The 25,672-nt window shown below is 37.4% G+C and overlaps 2 protein-coding genes and 1 non-coding gene across 5 annotated transcripts in view; all 3 read right to left on the reverse strand.

Annotated features, from left to right (window-relative positions):
* The window catches only part of LOC138716486 (serine/threonine-protein phosphatase 6 regulatory ankyrin repeat subunit B-like), a 60,438-nt gene extending 55,543 nt beyond the window's left edge, over positions 1-4,895 (reverse strand). For both annotated transcript variants that reach the window (XM_069849626.1, XM_069849625.1), the window contains exon 1: positions 4,765-4,895. The gene's annotated coding sequence lies outside the window, so the exon portion shown is untranslated. The remainder of the gene's footprint in view (positions 1-4,764) is intronic.
* Positions 4,896-20,644: 15,749 nt separating this feature from the next.
* TRNAY-AUA (transfer RNA tyrosine (anticodon AUA)) lies at positions 20,645-20,716 on the reverse strand. The gene has a single exon. It is a non-coding gene; the product is annotated as a tRNA-Tyr (tRNA).
* A 163-nt stretch (positions 20,717-20,879) lies between these two features.
* Positions 20,880-25,672, reverse strand: part of LOC138716490 (ankyrin-3-like) — a 58,226-nt gene continuing 53,433 nt past the window's right edge. For both annotated transcript variants that reach the window (XM_069849632.1, XM_069849631.1), the window contains one exon: positions 20,880-23,432. In XM_069849632.1, coding sequence (XP_069705733.1) covers positions 21,407-23,410 — 2,004 coding nt within the window. In that variant the 5' untranslated portion in view covers positions 23,411-23,432 and the 3' untranslated portion in view covers positions 20,880-21,406. The remainder of the gene's footprint in view (positions 23,433-25,672) is intronic.

The raw sequence follows: 25,672 nt of genomic DNA on the forward strand, positions 1-25,672 counted from the left end.
GGCGCCTCTTGTTTCCTGTGAGGGTGCGTTCGTAGTGTAGAGTCAAAGAGTATATGTGTTTTGAAGTTGAGTTGTGTGTTGAGAATATCGTTGGGGTGTGTTTTCGTGTGTCTGTATATTTCATATTGTTCTAGTGTGTTGAGTTTCTGGCTTTTTGGTTGGATGTGCAGTATTTCCATGTCTGTGTTGATGTCTCTGTAGGTGTAGTTGGCATTTGTGATGTGTTCTGCATATGCATATTTAACACACGAAAGTTCTTATCATACATATTCTGAAGGAATATTATCTCAACTTTCTTACAAAAAAGTGAAATTTTCAGATATGTTTATTTAGTAGCCTTACAGGTACTGCAACAATGTTTTCATAAATCTAATGTATCGTAAATACGTATTACTGAAGATAGTGTATTGAAAATTTTGAAAATATTCGCATGGAAATGTTTGTAAGAAAATGAATTAAGAAAGCAACTACTGTTACATCATAAACAGAAGATATGTGCGTATGTGTTGGTAAAACGTCAGCTATATAGCTTCAGCAGAATTCGAGAAAATAATTTAATATGCTAATGATAGGAAGATTCGCACCAGTATCACTTTAAAACCATAATGCGACAAGAGTTTTGTATGTATATATTTATGTACCTACTGATAGAATGTTGAAACTTGGCATTTCGCAGAGAGTGGACCAGTTGTCGATCAAAAGAATGCATGAATACCTAGCGCTTGCAAAAGAAGCTCTTATATTTTTATAACATCTTCAACCTCATATTTATGTAAGATAAGCCTCTCGTCTATGTTTACCGTCAAAACAAACACGAGAAATCTCGCTGAACGTGAAATTGATATCACTGTATGTATCGAATACAGACTCAGCATTTGGGAGATACTTTCTGAAGAGCAGGCACATTTGTCGCAGTAATAAAATTATTTTTTACTTTGGTGTATAACTACTGAAACTTTTATTATTATGTTGATGCTGCTTATGTTTCTATACTCACAGTAAGTGTATGTTAATAAAGCTTGTTTATTGTATTTTGTAAATCGTCTCATTACTCTCTCAGCTCTTCACACGACCCCCAGTTTGAGAACCACTGATGTAGAAGACCGAAACCTTGTTGACTACTTCCGGTAAAACGTAAACTAATATTAAATTTCACTGTCTAAACCAGGAATGTCGAACAGCGCTCTCGAGCTGTGAACTGCTGAGCCTTCACTCCTCCCTTACCGTGCAATGGTTGAACACAGGTAGCAGACAGACCGGCCGAATGATAGTAAACGAAAGCGAAGCTGCGGCGGCTGGTACTTTGATAACTACCAATTGATTAGGAACTCAGTTTAGATTTGCACTTGAACTCTGATAAACAAATAATGTAGCCTACATGAGGATGAATTATGATGATAATAATAATAATAATAATAATAATAATAATAATAATAATAATAATAATAATAATAATAATGTTTTATCTACTGGGTCATTCCATGAATGTTGTTCGTTAGTGATGGAAATAAATTATAATAATAATGTTCTTAATATAATGTTTAAAATATCAACTTAGTGTGTATGTGTTGTAGCAGTGCAACTTCAAGTTCAGAAACGTAAACTGTTTTGATGATTAAATTAATTACTTGTAGCGTGACTTGAAATTTGTTCATAGTTTTTGTTACAGATTAAAAAATATCTCCTCCTCGAATTCGATCCTTTAGTGAAACGACATCTACAAGATCGCCATGAACATTGAAATCTGAATCGACACTTCTTATGAATATACTGTAGATAGCTGCGCCGTATCTTTCCGGTCGGTACTTTAATCGAGAGCTATAGTGAGTAATAGTGAAAGTTTTCATTCTTGCTATCAGTTGCTCCTCCAAGTTATCTCCCATTTATGACACGCGCTCTGCAACAATATTACGAGACAAACAATGTAGATTTAAAATCATTAACGTATTCCGGACATATCCCTTTTGCAACAGCTATGAGACAGCTTTCACAAATTCTCCGTCAGTAAATAGCTTTGAAGCCGTTGCAATAATTTCACAAATTTTGTAGCTAGCACGAACCAAGCTTATTCTACGATCACCCGATGATGATGGAAGGTTTTCTGAATTAAATCTTGACTTTAATTCTTCTACAGCCTTTTCACGAGTGAAACCGAATAACTTTTCTGGTCCATAAGCTTCAGCATGACGTGTAGAATTAAAATGCCTTCTAACATATGATGGCTAATGTATCCAAGTTCTTTTCTACATATTAGGCAATGTGCCTTTCCGTCCTTTAAGATAAATAAATATTTATCTGTCCACTCACTATTGAATCGTCGTTCCATATCCATACCAGCCGCCAGAGTTGATAAACACAATGCGTACAGAACACTGCTACAGCGAGCTGACTGACTGTCGCTTCAGCTCAGCTACGGTAGGAAACAGTATTAATCGTTTCACAGTTTGAGAGCGCTATTCGACATCCCTGGTCTAAACACTTCTAAGACATCACATTATCGCTCGTACCCTGGAAGATTGTTTTCACTTTATTTATAACTTGTGTTGAGTAGTAATTTGTAAGTTGTTTCAGATATGGACTTTATGATATCATACAAGGAGTTCTCATGACACTTTAATCTAGAGCAGGGGTTCCTAACCGGTGTGTCGCGCAGCCCCATGGAGTGTGTCGCGAAATTTTTGACTTGAAAAATAATTGTTATGTCATCCAAGAAGTCTGTTTACAACGAATTTTTTGTTTACAACGAAATCTTTGATATGTTACATTTTATTTTGAGACCGACTTTACCAATGAAACGTGAACACCTGCAACAATGCTCAGTTTAATTTTTCTGTCTGGCGATAATTCGAATGAAAGTGAACACCTCCAACAGTGCTTAGTAATTGGTTTACTCTTCCCAATTAGTAATAAGCAGAGTTTAGAATCGTTAGAACATGCATATGAACGGGTGATAGTGTGATTATTTTATAAAAGTGCTTTATTTAGATTCTTTATGAACAAATTTTTAATTCAAAAAATGCAATCTGAATCAAGTTCTGGGTTAGATGACAGCAGTGCTAATTCAAATAATGTGAGCGAAATTTCCCTTGAGAGTTCTCAAAAACGTACTGCGTTTCGTAAATATTATAGTGATGAATACTTGCAATATGGTTTTACGTTGCGTGGAGATGAATATAAACAAAATCCCGACTATCTTATATGCGGAAATGTTTTGTGAAATCAGTTGATGGTGCCGAATAAACTAAAAAGACATTTAGGACTGCCGTTTTCAACGTCATACTTACGTGAATCAGAATTTTCTACCATGAAAATAGTCGACTCTAAACAACTAACAGACTGCAGCATCTTGAAGATGGCATCTTGAACGTGTTGGCCTGTCAATCATAAGGCCATGTATAGAGAAACTTTGTGCAACCCACCAAGCGCAGACTTCGCATTAATTTAAATAGGTGACTTTCCAAAAACGATAATAAAAATCTTTTATCGGACATCCAGAATAGACAGGTTGAGATTTTTGACATATATCTTTGTTTTCTTTTCTAATGTCACTCAAGTTGCTGCTTGTTTTTTTTTAATAGAATTTTCGATTGCGTGTTAACATCGACGTATTTACAACACTGGATGTCCAACACTACATAGAAATTGTTATTAATGCTCTTTTCTGACGGAACGCTCTGGTATTGCATTCCGGCACCTTTTTGTTATATTTTGCATCATGAAACCGAAATATGTCGCAGATTCAGTTTATGGTTCTACTTTCTTTATTGCAACAGGATTCCACGGATTACACGTAATTATTGTAACTATGTTTTTAATATTATTTTTCTTTCAATTCCGCTTAGATCTCGAAAGTCTTAGTTGGACAAAAGAGATTAAAAACAACAAACTTCCCGTGCAGTGAACAGTAATAATCTCCCGTCCGCTATAAAATATTCTACATAGAGTTCCACCACCTTTTTCTCCAGAAGAAAAGCACTGGTTGTTATTATTATATCATTATTTTTAATAAAAACAAATAAGTGTGTCGCGATATCGTAGGCGTTTCAGTAAAGTGTGTCGTCAGTCAAAAAAAGGTTGGGAATCACTGATCTAGAGCATGACACGTGTCATATTATGTTTGAAACCAACGCAATCATCTGACAGCTTCTTTCCAAAAAGATAGAAGTTTGATCAGCAACAGATTTGACATTTGCATTTAGCAATGCGGTTATGGGGTAGAATTTCTTAAGAATGATTTTGTTTTAGCCTATCTTCTACTGGTATTCTCATACCACATTTGTTTTATTTTCGTAATATATCTCCTATACTCTAAATAGACTCTGTAGTTTCAGTAGTTTCTATATCTGTGGTGTTTGGTCAAAACATGATAACTGCAAAAAACCTGTTTTGAGATACGAGAATTTTTATTTTCACTTTTTCTATACAAATCATAATTCTAATTTACATTAAAATTTAAATGAAAATAACATAATATTATAACAAAACAGAACTGTATTTTAATTAGGACTGAGCTTTCAGCTAAAAAAAGACCATTTTTGAAATGTTCTTACCAAACACCAAGATATTACATATTGTGTGTGAACCTATCTTAATTCCGGAACAGTCTAATATTTTAATAGGTTGTTAATTGGGACTTAGAAGGACCCACTTTTGTCTGTGGATATTAAGTTCACATAGTTTTTGAATTCACTGAAAGTCCTAGAATAAAGTCAAGTTTCTTCCACAAGCCCGAACCTACAGCAGACGTGTTAGTAGAGTACTTACAGATTTGGTCAGTCCATTGAGCCGGGTTACTATGGTAATGAGTTCGCTGTACTTGCTATTTTCTTTACGGTTCGTCCTCTTGTGATACCGTCGCCGATTACACTAGTACTGTTATTCTAGGAAGTTTGTTTTATCTGTTTAATCTGATGTGACGTCATTAGGCTTGTAAGATACGTTTCGAGAAGGAATTAAGAAATACCTTCACAGTAAACTATTTCGTAAAGTAATTTATGCATAGTATTTAGATCCCTACAAAGCAGAGGTGACTAATAGGAGATTATTATATTTAAGAAAGTTTGAGTCCTCAAATATCCATAATGTTCTCTTATGACAGGTACATTAGTATTTGATCCTTGATTTCGATTTCTTATCGAACTGTTCATGAGAAATGAATTGAAATCTAAGAATTACAAATAAGACCACGATTGAGATAAAATGATAATGTTAAGAAAACTTTCTAACCACTAATAGTAATAAAAAATTTGTGAAAAATATAAAAACAGATTAATTTGTCATATCATTGTTCAGCAGCGCAACTCATCATTGACATTTAAAGCTTATAACGGTAGTCTAATAATGCGTTTACATGTTGAATTTAATACACAGTATTAACCAACAACATCTTATCAATAACAGACGAGCACAATATCACACAAATATACATCTTTTTCAGCATTTGAAATGTGGATTTGGAGAAGAATGGAACATGTGAAGTGGACAGACAGAATAAGAAATGAAACTGTGTTGGAAAGAGTGGGTGAAGAAAGGATGATGCTGAAACTGATCAGGAAGAGGAAAAGGAATTGGTGGGTCACTGGCTGAGAAGAAACTGCCTACTGAAGGATGCACTAGAAGGAATGGTGAACGGGAGATGAGTTCGGTGTAGAAGAATATATAAGATGATAAACGACATTAAGATACATGGATCATATGAGGAAACAAAGAGGAAGGCAGAAAGTAGGAAAGACTGGAGAAAGCTGGGTTTGCAGTGAAAGGCTACCCTTGGGCAGAACACTAAATGAATTAATACATCTATTTGTGATGCCAAATAAAAGAATTAATAGAATATATAATTAAGTACTAATGAAATTAATATTTTAAATATTCAAAATGTTCATGACAATTTAATGTCAATTGTTATTAAACAAATTGTCAGTTTCAAAGTTTCAGGGGACCTGGCTGTTAAAAATAGTCGTTTACGTAAACTTTGATATATGAGGTCAGAAGCAAAGGGATATAAGTGCACTTTTTTCTCTCTCTCTCTCTGTGAGGGCGGAAGGGGAACATCCTATGCACCGCGACCTGAGGTCTGTTGTGCGTCCCCTGGAATGAGTTGCATGCCCACTGACCCCACCTACGCCGCACCGACCTAACCGCTAACATCCTGATGACCAGTCGCCACCGTCCTTCTAAACTCGTGTAACATTCTACGCCAACAGTCCTCCCACTTTTGCCCCCTTCAACGGTCTGAGTTGTAAGCCTCCTCTCCTGTCTCCTCAACCGTCTGAGGTGTAAGTCCCCTCTCCCGTCGGGAGGGGAGTGGGTTTCGATGCTGGCCACTAACTATCACTTCTTGACATATCCATGGAGGCCAGCCGATAGAGTCAGGAGTTTCGGAGGGCCGCAGCAGACGCGATCTGAAAACCCAGTAGAAAAACCAGAAATGAAGATGAAATGAAGATAAGGGAGAAAAGGAGGTGGCGAGAATGAATGGGGTTCCAAGCGCCTGATAAAGTTACCTGATATTCATCCATAAGAATGAGGGAAAAACCCCGAAGAAATCTCACTCAGGCAACTTATCCTAAGCGGGGAATCTAACCCCGGACCTCTGGATTCGGGAGCGAATCAAATATTAGCTTTCAACGGATCAAATACCATAAGAGCGAAAATCATAATAGAAGGAAAAACCGTTGAACAAGTCAATTGCTTTAATTATCTAGGTTGCAATATCTCTTATTTTAAAAATAAAGATATTTTAAATAAAATTAATAAGTGTAACTATGTTTGTGGTCTATAGGCCTAAAGATATCTCTAAAAAATGCGAGAAGAGAAACTAAATTAAAGTTTTATAAAGTGATGGCAGTTCCTACACTATTATATGGCTGTGAATTTTGGACTTTAACTAAAAAAGAAAAACAAATGATTGAAACAGCTGAAATGAAATTTTTAAGAAATATTGCTGCATATAACCTACCAGATAAAAAAAGAAGTGAAGATATTCGAAATGAATTGAATATCTTTAAGTTAACAGACAAAATAAAACAATATAGAAAAAACTGGAAGAAACATGTCGACAAAATGAATGATTCCCGCATTCCAAAATTGGTTTTAAATTATAAACCATCAGGTATAAGAAATATTGGCAGACCAAGAAAAAAATGGGTACAACTTTTTGACTAAAACCTATGAGACCGGAACGAGCCTTTATGGTTTAAACCGTGAAATGTTGTTGATGATGACGATGATGATGATGATGATGATCTAAACTGGTTTTCTTACGAAGCAGGATGCTGTACGATATGTAAAGATTTCCTGAAATCGAAATCGATTAAGACAATTTGACCACGCGGTGTAACATTAGATGCTATTTTACATAAATGCGAAACTAAAAATATGAAAATATTTAACGGGAGAGATGTGGAGCGTCCCTAAGCATTTAAGCCCAAATGGTTTTTTGTGCACTCGAGATGGAATGAGATGCATGCCGATTTTTGCTGCGGGGCTAAGCCAGCTCTATCATCCGTCACTCTACACATTCCTCTCTAACCGTCAATTCCGCAGCCTATAGGTCTGCCATATCCTTTGTGGTAGTCTGTAGTACTCAGAAACCTACATGAGTCATGTCACTCTCAGTCAGGGTTGCCAGATTTTATATATACCAAGAAGAGACATCTTTTTTCCATTATATACAACACTTACGTTTCGTCTTTAAAAAAAGGAATGAAAATTGTCCTTGTATATGCAGTTCAAGTGACTAATATGAATATCAAAATTACAATTTTTATAAAAAAAACATGTCGTAGGTACAGGGTTCCAAGTACAAAACAATATTTACTCCGGTCAGCGCGTCTAGCCGAGAAACGAGGTGGCCCGGGTTCGAATCCCTGTCGGGGCAAGTTACCTGGTTGAGGTTTTTTCCGGGGTTTTCCCTCAACCCAATACGAGCAAATGCTGGGTAACTTTCGGTGCTGGACCCCGGACTCATTTCACCGGCATTATCACCTTCATTTCATTCAGACGCTAAATAACCTAGATGTTGATACAGCGTCGTAAAATAACCCAATAAAAAATATTTACTCTTGTCTGGTTGTAAGTTACATCACGTTTCTCTGGTGTCTTTCTGAAGGGCTTGTGGCAATAATATGTTATACCAAATTATTAACTAAATGACTTATTAAGAGTTCTCATAGTTTTCCCCTGCCGTTTATTATGAACAGTAAAGCACAAATTCCAGAAGAAGCATCACACGTGACAAAATATTTAAATTACAATGTTTATTAACCGATTACAATGACATAAAATTTATTGATCAGTTATCTAAATTCATATGTATTTTGTGATTTAGCATATTACTGTCCAAACCCATCATTTAACATACAGTATACATTTTCAGAGTTTAGGGCCTATAGCCTATACATATTTAGCACGGGACTTTGGCATTTTCAACAAGTTTTTTTTTCTTTGTACCATGTATTTCTGATGAACGTATGTTTTTAAAGTTTAGAAATATCACGTTGACCACTGAATTCGCTGTCATAAACCTTACACTTGCCAAAATGTTAGTTTTTTTTTTCCAATGTTCAAACTTAAATTGTTAAGAAAATTAATTTAAATTTAATGCAATTATTTAGGCCTAGAAGAAAATAGATAGTAGGCAACGATAAAATTACGCAAGTGATGTTAATTTTCTGAAGGTGGGATTTTTTGCGTCCCACCTCGAATCGAACCGGGACTCGGGATTTTTATATGAAAATCGGGACATGTCTCGCCAAATCGGGACATACGGCAACCCTGCTCTCAGGCAAGCATGAACTGTAGGGCTTCAGTGCTTGTGATATGTAACGCGTGTTTTGTTTCTTTTTATATCTGTATCGGGTTAACAACAGGAAAACCCATCTCAAAGAGGACTTATCTTGTTATAATTTTAATCAAATTAAAATAATCATTCGGGCAATTCAGTGCTGTAAACAACTAACACTGTCGATTTTGCCAGCAACGAAAGTGGTGTATATGGTGTGACTGATAATTGTAATTCATTACAAAGTTCAGAGTAATGTGTTGTGGCATGAAAATATCTTGTCTTACCCTTCTCATTTATTTTATCATGTCTGATTATGAAACCAAGTCTCTTCACGATATTTTTCCAAGAAAACATACCTCTTCAGGACCAGTATCAATGTAGTTCAGGTCTTAACATGTGTGGTAGTGTGATATGTGCTGCCATCTCTTAGCAAAGATCTATATTTTTCTTCTTCGACATTATGGACACAATCGCCACAGGTAATCTAATGGCCAACCTACTTGTCGCTTGTCCCAAGTATTACGAGTTTAAACTCGGCAAATGACGACGCAATTTTAGGCAGAAAAATGCAATATAGGGTCCCATGGGATGAGAAGGAAAACTGTTGGTCTCTTGTAGTGGTAATCAAATATAAGGATCCGTCTATGGTTATCTATATAGAAACAAAATAACTAAAAGTTATTTGTACATATTTTAATTAAAATATGAACGTTTTCGACTCGATTGAGTCATCTTCAGATGTACATGCCAATGAATACATTAATGGAACTGTTGAAGTGTAAGTATACATGTGTATAAGCAAATGCAATGTGAACCATCATAAAACAAGATGAATGCATGTGTCATGAGCAGGCAGCGCATTTTAGTTCCCAAACATACAGCGGATCGAGTAGTTTCTTCTGGCAGCTTCATCTATTACGTCACGTGGATGCGTAAGCAATGTCGATGAGAAAGTCATCTGCCTACTGTACTCCAACCACGAGAAAGTCTCCAGTGAATGAGAGGGAGCGGGGTGATGCTGTGAATGAATGTTGATGTCATAAGATGTCATAAGGTCACACAGTGGGTATTCTTATTTCTATTGGCTAAGTCTCACAGCACAAACAATAACACTGATACACACATATTTATACTACCCTAGTTACAAAATTAGATCACGGTTAATCTCCTGGTATTTTAATCCCTCCATACAGAAAATAACATATGCAGGAGAGCGCATGATTTTTAAACTGACGTTATAACTCTAATATTATCTATCTACTTAGCTCCAATAGATGATGCAATAGTAAGCACATTCCTTTCACGGTTTATCTCCTGGATGGAGAACAGTAATGGTGGCCTGGATATGACTTGAAACGAGGTATTTCCTTGTTATATTTCCTTCCTATTCTCATTACGGTCCTCTTAGAAGATTGTTTCTAAGTCAAGGGATTGGCATTTTTATGGTATGCAATATTATTGTTTTAAGATACGGCTATAAGGCCCCTTAATCTGTACACATTCTTTCTTAGCCATCAAACTTATGCAATAAATCACCATTACTGCCTGAAACCGATTTAATTTTCCGTGAAATCTGTGTACGTATCCCCTCATGATCAGCGACCAGACAGATTTTTATAAATTCACCTCTGTTTGACAGCCAGAGATAAAATGAGACCAGTTTTCACATTCCAAAATTTCTTCATCATACTTAATCGTTCACTTGTTGTAAAGACCATTTTTCAGAAGGACGTGTAATGACTGCTTCAGATAAGATTTACTGCAGTTGAAAAATAACTCTTCGTTGCTGAAAGGCGAAAGAGAAATCGTATCAGATTCAGAGAATAATGAAGAAATCAAATTATGTTTTTATCTATGAGACTTATTTACTACTGTTGAGTGTGATGATAATGACAGTGATGCCGATAACGATGGAAGCGATTGCGATGTTGATAATGAAAGATTGGTGGACTGAATGACTTTCACAGGAATTTTCAGTGTTATATAAATAGAAACATTTTGGAAACATTCCGCTTATGTTGCTAATCTCTTCCTCTTTTCTTAGGAATGATAATAATAAACATGTAATAAACAAAAGAGGAAATTGATGGTATTCGCTTTCCAGATTATTTCATTTGATTAATCTATTAAGCAATATTGTATTCAAATATTGGCTATGTTTGTCGCTTTCAATTACTCGCATTCCGAAGAAGCACAAAGAAATACTAATTTCAACAGAGTCGGCTCGACTTACGTCATATTTTTCATATCAGAACTCGCGATCACATTGTGTAATAAAGGTATTATACTAGCATAATCTTACTGTAAACTTTCTAATCGTTTGTTATGAAGAAATTGTGTGTTTTTTAGTTACTTTTTTAAAATAAAATATTGTACTTGTGTATAGTCCGGGTCAGCTTACTTCATACCCTAAAGGTGAAACCTAACCATTTTTCCCCTATTACTACATATGCTAAGTGAATTGTGGTGATTTTCTAGTTTTCAGATTGAATTTTCTTTTGCCAACTTCGTTTCAAATTTCGGCGCTGACAAATACTACGAATGGTAGTAGTGATTTTGTAGCTAGTATGTTGGCAGCTGAGGCAAATATCGACAATATTTGTCGGTACTGGAGTTCCATGAAATTGAAATTGTACTAGATTTCTGAGCCTGTTATTGGAAACTAGTGAAATTTGAACATACTAATAATTAATTAATATCAGTATTAATATTAATACATAATAGTAATTTTATGTGTTGCGTTGTGGTTATAATTCAAGACTATAGTCAGGTAAGTTTTCGGAGTTACTGTTAATTTCATGTGGTCAAACAAAATACATTTTTAGGTTAGATCTCGTGAGTCAATTGCTTAGTCAAACCAATTTATTTCGTATTGCCAGACAAAATACTTGACATGTTGATCCCTTTTTTGCATAGTTTGCCTACGAAAATATGATACAAATGTTTGAATTATTTAGAATAACCTTCCAACATAAAGTATGGTAAGTAAATGAGCCATTTAGTACGTAAGGTCGTGTGATATCTGGCAACAGTTGGCAACACTGATAAGACGGCAATATTTGCTGTTTGGAAACAGTTCTTATGTGATCCTCACTATATTTTGCCGAAAGCCGAGTAACTTAATCTCTGGATGAACAGGTTTGAAATATGAAGAAGCAGAAAAAAAGCATTATTTATCATTGACGTACTTAATTTTTTGTGATTGAAACTTTTTCCAATTCATTTTTTACATTACGGGTTTAACAATTACGAATACAATCTAAAAATTCCGCCTTGGTAGCTCAGTTGACACAATGCTGGTTTACGACGACTGCGTGCCTGAGTTCAAATATTCGATAGTTTGCATTTATGGTGAACAAACTCAAGGTTGTGAAAGTTTTCTTGGTTTTCTCCTGTTTTCCCCCGTCATTCCACCAACACTCTCCATAATAGGAATATCGTGAACTAGCACAACAGATAGCGCGCGTGTACTTTGAGGGATGCACTTTGCGTGTGCATTTGTTTTTCAGCATATAAGCATTGCGAATTTACGTAATGCATTAGTATAATAAATATTCTTAAAAACATCTCAAAATGCCAAATTGTTGTTGTGTTCCTGTATGTAAAACCAGGGAAGGCTTTTTGTCTTCAATCAGGTCCCGAAAGATTCTGAATATATGCTTTCAACCTTGAAATATGTAACTACCTAATTAAATTGCGCCTCGAAACTACTTCAAGTAAGAAATTGCTGGCTACAGTTTCATTTTGGAAGAGGGCAAAGAATAATTAATAAAAAATATATACAACCTCGACAGCAAGCTATGTTAGCTTAGATTATATTCAGTACTTGTAGGTGTCTTCGAAGTTTATGCCTGAATTTTGCAATGGGACGGTATTAGGCCTAAAGTAAACTCTCGATTAACTGGGATGTTTATTATCCAGGACGATCCGTAGTGAAAAAAAAATATATAGCCTATAAATATTATAGTATATGTATAAAATAAGAAAGGAGAATCTTGACTCTAAAAATTCATTTTGTGAATAACGTCTTTAATGTACTTTAGACTAATTATTAAAACCATGTTTTAACTTCAAATTTTCAAAATCATCCTACATAGTATTCAAAACTGCATGTCCTTAACCTACAAAACACACGAATAATCGTGATACTATTGCGATCATATTATATCATCCTATTAAAAATTGCATTTGATCTTTCTGCAGCTAAAGAAAAAAAAAAATACGAGAAATTCAAACCCAATAGTCCCAATTTCGCCATCCATCTCTTAAGGAGAATCGGGTATTATACAAGTTTACGCTATTATTTATTGAAAATTAAATTACATAATGTGGTAAGAAAATACTTAATTAGGCCTATAATAAATTATACTAGGTTATACAAAATGATTATAAATACAAGTTTGAGACGCACAGAAAACCAACAAGCGTTATAACGTAATCAACTGTAGCATATGACATAATATAGTCCCACAACATGTTGTGCCACATGGAACGCTCCTACCATCTAACGGTAAAAACTTCGCATAAGATATTCCTATTACCCTTCCATTATCATTTACGTCTCGACAAATAGGGTATCTCCTGTGTTTGTGTGATACCGAATAGACCGTCCGCAACGGTAGGTGTTCCTTGGGGTTTGTTCAAAGATGGTGAATGACAATGGTTTTGGGTTATAACGAGTAATAGATCTGTAAAAGAGATACCGAAGCCCCGCAGGTTCTTGGTTGCCCCAGGAAGTATGACGATTCTACGTATATCATAGATCTATGATAGACCTAAGAGGTATGACATATCACGACGAAGCATGATATGCGGATTTTGAAAGCTTGTGAGTAATGCGTAGTGTGAACACGGTAGACTTTTTGGACTGAAATTCTTAGGGATGCCTCATACCAAAGACCAGGCAATTTTAAGTTAGAGGCGGTATAAGTTCTGAAGTGTAATTCTTGCGTGATGTTATATAATTATCTACATGCAGGCTAATCACACGAAATTCTGAGTCCAGATTTAATAATTTTGTATGTTACATTCAATTTAAGATTGTTGACTTAAATTTGTTTATAAATCAGGTGGAAAATCCTAATTAGCTGACTCCAGCAAAATGCTATGTTTTTGGAATTTATTATTCCGTGTTCAGTGGTCTCAAATGTGTATGATGCACATAGAAGAGTTCTCGCAGAGCACAAGTTGCGTTTTCTCGCATTCCGCCGTTATCTGCACGATAAGATTCAAGGTAAGAAGATAAGAGCGTGTATCAGTCAGGTTCCATTCTGTGTGTCTTCGCAGGAGTACCAACTTCGGCTTGAATAAATTATTTTTGGATATTTATTGCTTTTATTAAATATAACCTTCCCTGGGGATAGTGATCCCAATAAGAAATTCTGATCTTTCATGTTCAAGGTTGATATAGAATAGGGTTACCATGAGAAGAAATTCTATAGGAGGACATGGAATTTAAAAGAAGAGGACATTGCTGAAAAAAGGAGGACTTTTTAAAAATTGGTATGAACAAAATTAAATAAAGATAAAAGCAATAGCTCACCTTAGTCAGTTTTCTCACTAGTTGCTGGATCAGTATTACATCTGTACCCTACTTATCAGTAGAGCCCACTTTGTGTACAAGAGCCTGAAGAGACCAACTTATCTTGTAACAAATAAGTATGAAACTGTTCACAGGATATGTCCTTGAAATTGTATTTCACCATGATGATACCTCCGACTGTCTCCGTTAGCATGCGATTTCGTTCTTTTGTCCATTGAGCAGATATTATGGAAAATACTCTCTCAGCACTTCCATTGTGACTTGGGATAAATAAATAGAATTGACATATTTTTAAGAGTTCTGAGAAAGTTTCAGTGCTCGCGGAACTATTGGAATTGAAGAATTTGCACCATTGTTTATCTAAAGTTAAATCTTTGTCCAAATTAACTTAATCGTCATATCTTTGTACATTGCAGAATAAGATTAATAAAATAGCTTAGAACCATGAATAGTGACATTTTAGAGTGTAAGAATTCAATGCATGTCAATAGGTCATCATATTTTATGTTTTTATGTGCTTCAGCTTCAACCATTGAAAGCAGTTAAATTCTTTCATAGATTTTCACCATTTATTTAGATGTTCTGTGCATAATATCGCACATTATTCAATATTCATATTAATTCTAATTAAAATGCGAAATGCCGGACACTTCAAATTTTCTAAAATGCCTGCCGGACAGGATGAAATGATTAAAAAAGAGGACATGTCCTCCTTTTGCCGGACGATGGTAACCCTAATATAGAACTGGTTAAATTCCTCGTAGGATTGAAAGCTCATGTATCTGTCTAAATGATTACTTTGCCTATTCAAGCCGTTAGACATTTCTGAATTATTGCTAAAATGTCATATGAAAATTTGTTATAATTATTATTATTATTATTATTATTATTACCACTTACTACTACTACTACTACTACTACTACTACTACTACTACTACTACTACTACTACTACTACTACTACTAATGTGCCTGTCGTCATAGGCATACGTGCTTCTTTCCTTACAATAGATCATGTTTAAATGTTAAGTTCAGAATGTGTAACGAATAGCATTTTGTACACTTTTGATAGAGTGCAAAGGCGCATACCGAAGAAGTTTGTGGAATTGAAGGTGAAGGAGCACCTAGTGCATAGATGTTCTACATCCATTTGTTCCGTTCCATTGAAGGCGACACTCACCTGACATGCACACCTCGATTTGTTCGGCCACCTGACTGAGAAGGGACTCTGGAAACTGCACTAGAGTAACACTGTCCAGAATCTGGAATCTGTCAACAATACTTGATGTTTCCCAATAAACTGTTTTCTATCATTTGCTTAACTGTACGAATAACCGTTCCCGACACATTCCATAGGAATTGATGAATGCACAAATCTAACGGGATCTTTCGCCAATCACTTCAAAATTCTTTAGGTGATCGGCTTTAGAAGAAGATCGTCATATGCTATTCAAAGTGAACAGAAATCGTTACTCAAGCCAAACAAAGCATCGTCTGCGGATCTCTGGAGAAAGAACTAAGGAAGAGATTTGTGAAGTGCTTTGTGTGGAGTGTAGCATTTTATAGGGGCAGAAACACGGACATTACGACAAAGTGAAGAGAAGCGACTAGATACATTTGAAATGTGGATATGGAGAAGGATGGAGCGTGTGAAATGGACAGACAGAATAAGAAACGAAGCTGTGTTGGAAAAAGTGGGTGAAGAAAGAATGATGCTGAAACTGATTAGGAAGAGGAAAAGGAATTGGCTGGATCACTGCTTGAGAAGAAACTGCCTTCTGAAGGATGCACTGGAAGGAATGGTGACGGGAGAAGAGTTCAGGACAGAAGAAGATATCAGATGATAGACGAGATTAAGATATATGGATCATATGCGGAAACTAAGAGGAAGGCAGAAAATAGGAAAGACTGGAGAATGCTGGGTTTTCAGTGAACACTATGAATGAATGAACTAGGGCATTCGTCATGATCTGAACTTGAGTGTACCTGACGTGAAATTATAATGAAATTTATTCTTTGTTCTGTGTATGTATGTTATTTGTATGTATGTTTTAATATTTCGCAATTCAGAGTGGAAATACAGAAGGCATTATAACATGAGACTAAGTTTTGTTGAGCGTTTTATTACGAAAATACTTTGTAAGTTAATACGACAAGCATATTGTGTTTCCCTTTGTACAAATGATGAAATGCAAACAGTAACATATCAGTTTAATCTTGTAAAGTAAAGCGGTGTGTAGGCAGTCGAGCAGAAGTTTACGAATATTATTTTAAGGCTAATTTGATCATTTTCATCACACCAGACTAATAAAAAAATTCTCGTGCCTCCATTTAAAACATTTCATGAATAAATTGTTTCTGAAGCACTTGCAGTCCCTGTAGTCTCTTGTAATAGAATATTAAATTACACAAATCAGTCTTTTTAAAACTCATAACTGAGTTAGAAAATAAATGATTCATTTTCAATTTGTGTCGTTTTCCTTATTTTGTAACAGTCACAACTTACAGGGAAATCTTTCACAACATGTCGAAATCTCTTTTGCAAATTTGTATACGAATAAAATGTGGAGGTTGCAAACAATATCAGTCCATTTCCAAAATAGTATTTTTTTTCAGGAAGTAGAACAAAACTGTGTCGAGCCTTCACCTTACCCACAATTTTATGTGTGGTGCACGTTACGTCCGCTGTTCTAATGGTGCCAATAATAATGATTTTAGGCATTTTCTGTGCAAATATATAGAGAAATATGTACATTTTTGTACTCAATATGGTGTATGATAGGCTCTTTCTCGGTTTCAGAGCCTCAGCAGCAAATGGCAACTGGACTGAGCGACTTCGGTTTGATTCCAGGTAAGTTGAAATGTTTTTCAGTGTACTAGTCTTTGTCTTGATATTACTCCATTATTTGTCCATGATGACAACTATCTTTCACCGGTATAAAGACTTCTGAGAAAACGCTTCATCACATCATATTCTCATGGTGCGAACTCCATGGGATGCTAATGATGTTACATGAAATGCTGCGTAAGGAATTCCTCTAATGTCGGAAACGACTGAGCGATTGACGAATGCAATAATTTTTGTTATTAGCAAGTAATAAGTTACTTAAATTCACAAACGTATTTTTATACATTTGGTATAGTTTTGACTGGTTTACAGCATTTATTCCATCATCATCATCATCATCATTATCATCATCATCATCATCACCATCGTCGTCGTCGTCATCATCATCATCATCAACAACAACAAATTTAATACGGTTTAGGTATTATTAATATTATATTAGGAATTATCTTACGAAACTTCACATTCCTCTTATTATGTAATGTCTATTCTTATAAATATTATCAAGAATTCTCTTCAAATAATACATCATCATCTCTATTTCAATTAATTCACTTATATTTGCCTTCAACAGTTAACTTTCTTTTTTCTTTAATGTTTCAAATCACATTTACCTGTTTATTGTATTAGGGACCCTTGTAGTCACTCAATTCTTTGAGCTGATGTCTTTAAAAAATAGGGCTGTGGTGGTGATTATGATGATGAAGATGATCTTGATGAACAACGAGCACTGAACGTGAACGTGAATTCGTGTGTTCACACAGTGCGGTAATGTGAAAAGAGAACTAAACTTTTTAAGCGTATTGGAATGATGGTTGCCCAGTTTCAATGTTCTAAGTTGATATAACATAATATAGGCTACTCGAATTAAAAAAAAATCATTACAGGTATTTTAGAATATTCGAAGTATTTGGGACACATTCTACATTTTTATTTTGGACTAAGACGAGAAAGTGATAATAATAATATAGGAATAAAAAAAATCTTATTCACAAACACAAATTACTTATACTCAAATGTTTGTTGGCGTTAATTAAAGCACTTATGACGTGTGATTTTAGTAGCAATCAGTAGCTAAACAAAGGCGAATAAAAATACATAGAAGCTATACGGGTATATTTTTTGTTCGCATATGGCCATAGAAGTCTTCGTTTTCTGTAACTCTCCGAGCTCATAATAATGGGAGAAATGCGCTCACATCGCATACATTTTTCTTGTTTAATGTGTCGAATATTTTCTGGCAGTGTTGTATTTATATTTCTTGAATACCTTCAGCTCTGTAAGATTTGGCTAACTGAAAAGAAAGTTAATTCTCTTAAAACTGTTTCGAATCTCTTAAATATTAGGAGTTCTAGCTTGGCATTTACAGTGAAGAAAAAATGTTAAAGATTTATTAATGTTAATTTATGCATTGATAATTCAACTAATAATACACTCGGATTTTATAAGTAGTTTTGCTTAGTTTTTATAATGTCGGAATACTAACTTCCTCTTCACTGAATATTTGCTTTGAAATTTTGTAAACTTACTTAGTTATGGTTTTTAGAGAACTTGGAAGTTCATTGCCGCCCTCACATAAGTCCGCCATCGGTCCTTGTCCCAAGCAAGATTAATCCAGTCTCTATCATCATATCTCACCTCCCTCAAATCCATTTTAATATTATCCTCCCATCTACATCTCGGCCTCCCCAAAAATCTTTTTCCCTCTGGCCTCCCAACTAACACTCTATATGCATTTCTGAATTCGCTACGTGCTACATGCCATGCCCAACTCAAACGTCTGGATTTAACGTTTCTAATTATTAAGTTATTATTATTTCTATCATAAACATTATTATTGATATCTGTAAAATTGATATACCGGTACTGTAAGCTCTACTGGACTGTACCCGAGCAGGAGTACATGCTCATTTTGAGTATCTATTCATACCATTCAAATGTAAATTATGACTAAATTTGAATTTGAAATGCAAGTTGAAGAATACAATGCGTGCAGTTCTGCGTTGGGTAACTTTCTCCATTCTCCTGTAACTGTCCCTCTTAGCCCCAAATACTTTCCTAAGCACCTTATTCTCAAACACCCTTAACCTCTGTTTCTCTCTCAAAGTGAGAATCCAAGTTTCACAACCATACAAAACAACCGGTAATATAACTGTTTTATAAATTCTAACTTTCAGTTTTTTTTTTTTTTTTTTTTTTTTTTTGAAATCAGATTAGATGACAAAAGCTTCTCAACCGAATAATAACAGGCATTTCCCATATTTATTCTGCGTTTAATTTCCTCTCGAGTGTCATTTATACATGTTACTGTTGCTCCAAAATATTTTAATTTTTCCACTTCTTCAAAGGATACATTTCCAATTATTATATTTTGATTACGTACTATGTTCTAGTCACGAGACATAATCATATACTTTGTCTTTTCGGGATTTACTTCCAAACCTATCTCTTTACTTGCTTCAAGTAAAATTTACGTGTTTTCCCTAATCTTTTCTGCATTTCCTCCTGGCATATCCGCTTGGACAAGCACCTGATGTAACCCGTTCAATTCCAAACCCTGTCTTTATCCTTGACTTTCCTAATGGTATATTCTAGAGCAAAGTTAAAAAGTAGAGGTAATAGTGCATCTCCTTCCTTTAGCCCACAGTGAATTTGAAAAAAGATGTAATTTTATAAATGGGCTATACATTTTAATCTTCGTTTCATTAATGATAGTTGCATGAATTCATATCTACAGATAATTTTACAAATTAATTTAATTTCTGTTGCTTTTAATTTTGAGCGTACTTCATCTTAAAGAACTAAAGAACTCACTGGTCTCGTAACAATTTTCAATCACTTCGCAACTTAGTCCAGTTGATAAATATAGCATATATATATATATATATATATATATATATATATATATATATATATAATATCCGTTTATTTTATCAGTTGGTTTAGATGGCCGGGATGCCAGTAATAAGCAACAGTAAAATCTATGCACATTTATATTATTTTAATGTACCGAAGTACATATGATATTTCCATGCAGATATTCTGCGTCATCATACGATGAAAGAGTAATGGAACGGAGAAAAATTCTCTCCGGCGCCGAGATTTGAACCCGGGTTTTCAGCTCTACGTGCTGACGCTTTATCCACTAAGCCACACCGGATTCCACCCCGGCGTCGGAAGAATCGTCTCAGTTTTAAGTTCCAACTCTTAGGTTCCCTCTAGTGGCCGCCCTCTGCACTACGTCATAGATATCTATGAACCTAGGACCGAAGTCCACACATGTGCTGAGGTGCACTCGTAATGAGTGACTAGTTGGCCGGGATCCGACGGAATAAGCGCCGTCTTAAATCACGAAGTGATTTACGCATATCATATGTATTATTTTAATGTACCGAAGTACATATGATATTTCCATGCAGATATTCTGCGTCATCATACGATGAAAGAGTAATGGAACGGAGAAAAATTCTCTCCGGCGCCGGGATTTGAACCCGGGATTTCAGCTCTATGTGCTGACGCTTTATCCACTAAGCCACACCGGATTCCACCCCGGCGTCGGAAGAATCGTCTCAGTTTTAAGTTCCAACTCTTAGGTTCCCTCTAGTGGCCGCCCTCTGCACTACGTCATAGATATCTATGATTTGTTCTTGAACAACAATGTATCCTATAATAATTGAATATATTTTTATAGTTAAGAAGAAATAATTCGAAATGCCTTAATAATGTATTCAAGATAAAATGTAGAACACTATTAGGAAACATATTATTTCAAGGAAAAGTACAGCAGCTTTAATTTTATATTATCCTATCTCTCGTTTTATTTAGTGGTATATTCTTTTATGGAGATGTGCTTGCGCACATAATATTCAAACTTAAATAGTCTGAGTTTATAAGAAACATCAACTGTATAATTAGCAAAGTAGAGTTTTTGGTAAAGTTTCTTGTTTCTATATTTGTGGTATTGGAAACATGTTGAAGAAGTATTTATGTTAACATTTATCATACATTTCAAATGAGAGTTTTATTTTTGTCTAGCGCACTACTTGAAGAGTTACTTTCCTCAAAATGAAAAAGAGGAAGTAGGATTTTGAAATTCAAGAGATTCGTTAGCGACACTCTAATTTATAAGCATTTCTTATTAACACATCTCTGGTTAGATCTACGGTAAACACTTTTTGAAGCGTCTAGGTGAGCATCACGCTGCAAGAGATAAAACACAGAGGGAGGTCTGCTCACTTCCTCCTGGTCACTTTGGCTGCCTTCTTCTTGTTGAGCACGCTCACGCAGTCCGTGTGATTGTTCCCTGTCGCCAAGTCCAGCGCAGTCTTCCCGTCCGCCGTCTTGGCGTCCAACTTCGCTCCGTCGTGCAGAAGCATTTTTACCGTGGCGACGCTACCAGCGTTCGCTGCGCAGTGAAGAGGTGTCCATCCTATAGCGCTCTTGGCATCCACCGTTGTGCCCTTCTCAAGCAGTACCTCGACGCAGTTGAGATGACCGTTGAGGGCGGCGACATGAAGCGGCGTCCACTTGCCGTGAGAGTCCATTTTGATATCAGCTCCGTTGTCCAGCAGCACTTTGATTGTCTCGGAATGTCCGTTCTGTGCCGCGATATAGAGTGCCGAACAATGCGCGTCGGTGACGTCGTTAACGATAGCGCCGCTGTTGAGAAGAGTCTGCACTGCGGTGAGGGCACCATTCTGGCATGCTCTGTGCAGCGGCGTCCAGCCACCAGCTGCCCTGGCGTTAACGTCGGCGCCCTTGGCGACGAGCGCCAGGGTGCACTCGCAGTGTCCGCCGTGTGCCGCCAGATGCAGAGGAGTGCAGCCGCCGGCACTCACTGCTTTTGCGTCGGCGCCGGCGTTCAGCAGCAGGCGCACTGTCTCGAGGTGGCCGTGCTGCGCCGCGATGTGCAGAGCGGTCCAACCCCCTTTGCTGCGCTCGTCGACTTCCGCTTCCGCCTCGAGCAGCAGCTTGACACAGTCCAGATGGCCGCCCTGCGCCGCCAGATACAGTGGCGTGTTGCCCAGCGCGCTCTTGCGCTGCACATCTGCGCCCTTGTCCAGTAACATCTTGACACAGTCGACGTGACCGTAGCGTGCGGCACGGTGTAACGCCGTGTGGCCTTGCATGGAGACGGCGTGCTTGTCGGCTCGGTAGCGTAGCAGTAGCTCGGCACAGCGCACGTGGCCTTGCTCAGCGGCGCGGTGCAAAGGAGTGTAGCCCGCGTCATCCTTGCAGTCTACTTTGGTGCCCTTCTCTACCAACACCTTAGCGCAATCCGCGCGCCCCTCCTGCGCTGCCCTGTGCAGCGCCGTCATGCCCGCGCCGTCCTTGGCGTGCACGTTGGCGCCCTTCTTCAGCAATATCATAACGCAGTCCAAGCGCCCGCTGCGGGCCGAGATGTGGAGCGCCGTGGTGCCGTCTGTCGCCGTGGCGTGGATATCGGCGTCGTACTTGAGCAGCATCTCGAGCGTTTTGACGTCGCCCTTCTCGGCTGCCGCGTGTAGCACGGTATAGCCGCGCGCGTCCTTGGCGTTGGCGTCAGCTCCGTTCTTCAGCAGTACCTCGACTGAGTCGGGGTGTCCGGCCATCGACGCTGCGTGCAGGATGGTGGATCTGGAGTCGCGCTTGGAATTCACCTTGGCGCCGTGCTCCAGTAGCGCCACCACGCAGTCGGTGTGACCCTTCTCTGCCGCGACGTAGAGCGGCGTCCAGCCGTCCTCCTGCGTGCGCTCGTTTGGGTTCGCGCCGTTCTCGAGCAGCAGACGCACGCACTCGACGTGACCGTTCTGCGCTGCTGTGTGCAGTGGCGTCCAGCCCTCAGTGCTCTTAGCGCGTACGTCGGCGCCCTTCTCCAGCAGCGTTTTAACGCAGTCAAAGTGCTCGTTGAGCGCTGCGATGTGCAGCGCCGTGACGCCCTCTGAATCTCGAACGTTGACGTTGGCGCCCTTTTCCAGCAGGAACTTGACGCAGCCAAGCGCCTTGAAGATGGTGGCGGTGTGCAGCGCCGTGACGCCCTGTTCGTTGCGCGAGTTCAGCTTGGCGCCGCGCTCCACCAGCAGGCGGATGCATTCCATATTGCCGTCCTGCGCCGCGATGCGCAGCGCGTTCTCTCCGAACTCGTTGCATGTCTCAATGTCCGCGCCCTCGTTCAACAGCTTCTTGGCTTGCTTGATGTCGCCAGCCCACACAGCATCTAAGAAAGCGGTGTTCAACTTCTCTGATTGGCTATCCATCTTCAGATGCCGTAGAAGTAATCTGAAAATATAAATAAATAAATAAATAAATAAATAAATAAATAAATAAATAAATAAATAAATAAATAAATAAATAAATAAATAAATAAATAAGATTGGGAGGGATGGAAGGAGTGAGTGAGTGAATATGTCAATGGGTCAGTGAATGAGTGAATGAATCAGTCAGCCAATTAACCAATCGGTCTATCGACCATTTAGTCAGTCAGTCAGACAAGGAAAGAAAAGCAAAAAAGAAGTGAAATAACCTCGCAAATTGAAAGAGATGATAGGGTATACGTAAATGAATAGAAAACCTATATTACGTTTTGTGATTAGGGGAGAGTCGGGTAGTATCGGACATCGAGTAGTATCGGACAGTGCGTTTCTTTCATCTACCACCATATGGTAGTACCTGAATGACTTGGTTACGTTTCTCTATGCGACATTACAGAAACATAACCATGCCAATCAGGTACTATCATCGTGTGGTAGATGAAAGAAACTCACTGTCCGATATTACCCGATGTCCGATACTACGCGACTCTCCCCTAAATGCACAGTTAATTAAAAAATTAAGTTTGAAATTTCAGCATTCCGGCAACATAGTCGCTAATACACGCTGCTCGTGATACAGATGTAAGAGGTCAACTAACTCGGTGAGTCTTCGTACGTAAGCTATCTGCCAAGACGTTGCCACTCGCTCGTTTCGAGCAATGGGTTGAATTTAGTAGTTTTTAGAATTATATTTACACGGAAACCGTGCACGCTATTGAAATACGCCAGAGGAATAAATTATTCTTTATTAGATTTTCTGTCGATATGGACAATAATCATAATCCTACTCGCAATAGTTACCGAATAAGAAATTGTTTAAACATTTGGGGGAAAAACATTTCTTCTGCAATAACTATGAACTTTCTACAATATAATCTTATAGTTTTTTGTTGTATATAACATGAGCTATTCGGTTTGGAAATCTGCAAGGCTATTTCACTGTATAAATAAATAGAATAGGATGAAATAAAATAAATAAATAAACGATTGAGTGACTGAGTAACTAAGTGAATAAATAAGTGAGTAATTGAAGGCGTAACTAGATAAATGAGCGAGTAACATTAGTGAGTAGCGAGTAGGTAGGTAAATGATTAACTAAGTAAGCAAATAAGTAAGATTGAGTAAGTATGTGAGTTACTGCGTAAATAATAAATCAATAAATAGATAATAAATGAGTAAGAGAGTAAATAAAATAATTAACAAACAAGTAAAAGAGTAAATAAATTAACAAACAAACAGGCAAATCAACAACAAAAAACAACTATTATATTGATCTCGAAAACGGGAAGAAAAACGTGGTAGGCCAGCTTCTAAATGGAAGACAGAAACCTTAAACAAGGTGACTGGAATGAACGTTTCCATTCGTGGCTGAAGACGACTAACCTGTAAATGAAAGAAAGCCGTAGGAAACAAAATAGGGAGGTTTAGAGATGCTTATCGAACGGGACATGCAGCATCCCTAATCACCTCATTCCAAGTAGACTTTTTGTGCACCCATGACGGAATGATTTGCGTGCTCGAATAGGCAAGCTCCACCATCGGCCACTACGCGTTCCTCTCCTGCTGTCAAATTCATATACCGAACCTCTGATGATGGTATACCATACCATATCTCACACATCCACATTAGTCACCATATCCCCGTCACAAAAACATGAAACTGGGGCGCTACGGTACCTCTTATGCAGATCTATGAATCATTTAGAATTCATCACCTCTGTCATCTACCAATCTTTGCATAAATCGCGAGGAGCACTGACTATGACCGACAATCGATTCGATGGCACGCAAACACAAGTGGTCCCTATTTTTCTCTACGCTAATGATAATGAAAGGAGTATTATGGGGAATGTTGGTAGAATTACGAAGGAGAAACGTGATAACCGCGAGGAAAAAAAATCATAAACTTGAAGGATGGGTGGAGCGGAGAAAAAGTTCTACCTCTCAGTTTCCCTTTAGTGACAGAGTGCATAAGCGTCAGAACGTAGAGCTGAAAACCCAGGTTCGAGTCGCGGTGCCGGAAAGAATTTTTCTCCGCTCCACCCATCCTTCATCATATGATAACGCAGAATTCCTGTACGGAAATATCATACGTACTTCGGTACATCATAATAATATCATAAACTTGGCTTTATCTTCCACAAATAAAACTCCGACATAGTCTAGATTTGAATTCAGTTCCGGGGTTGACGCAATCCAGCGCACTGC

This window comes from Periplaneta americana, chromosome 16 (genome assembly GCF_040183065.1).
Source record: "Periplaneta americana isolate PAMFEO1 chromosome 16, P.americana_PAMFEO1_priV1, whole genome shotgun sequence".
Lineage (NCBI taxonomy): Eukaryota > Metazoa > Arthropoda > Insecta > Blattodea > Blattidae > Periplaneta > Periplaneta americana.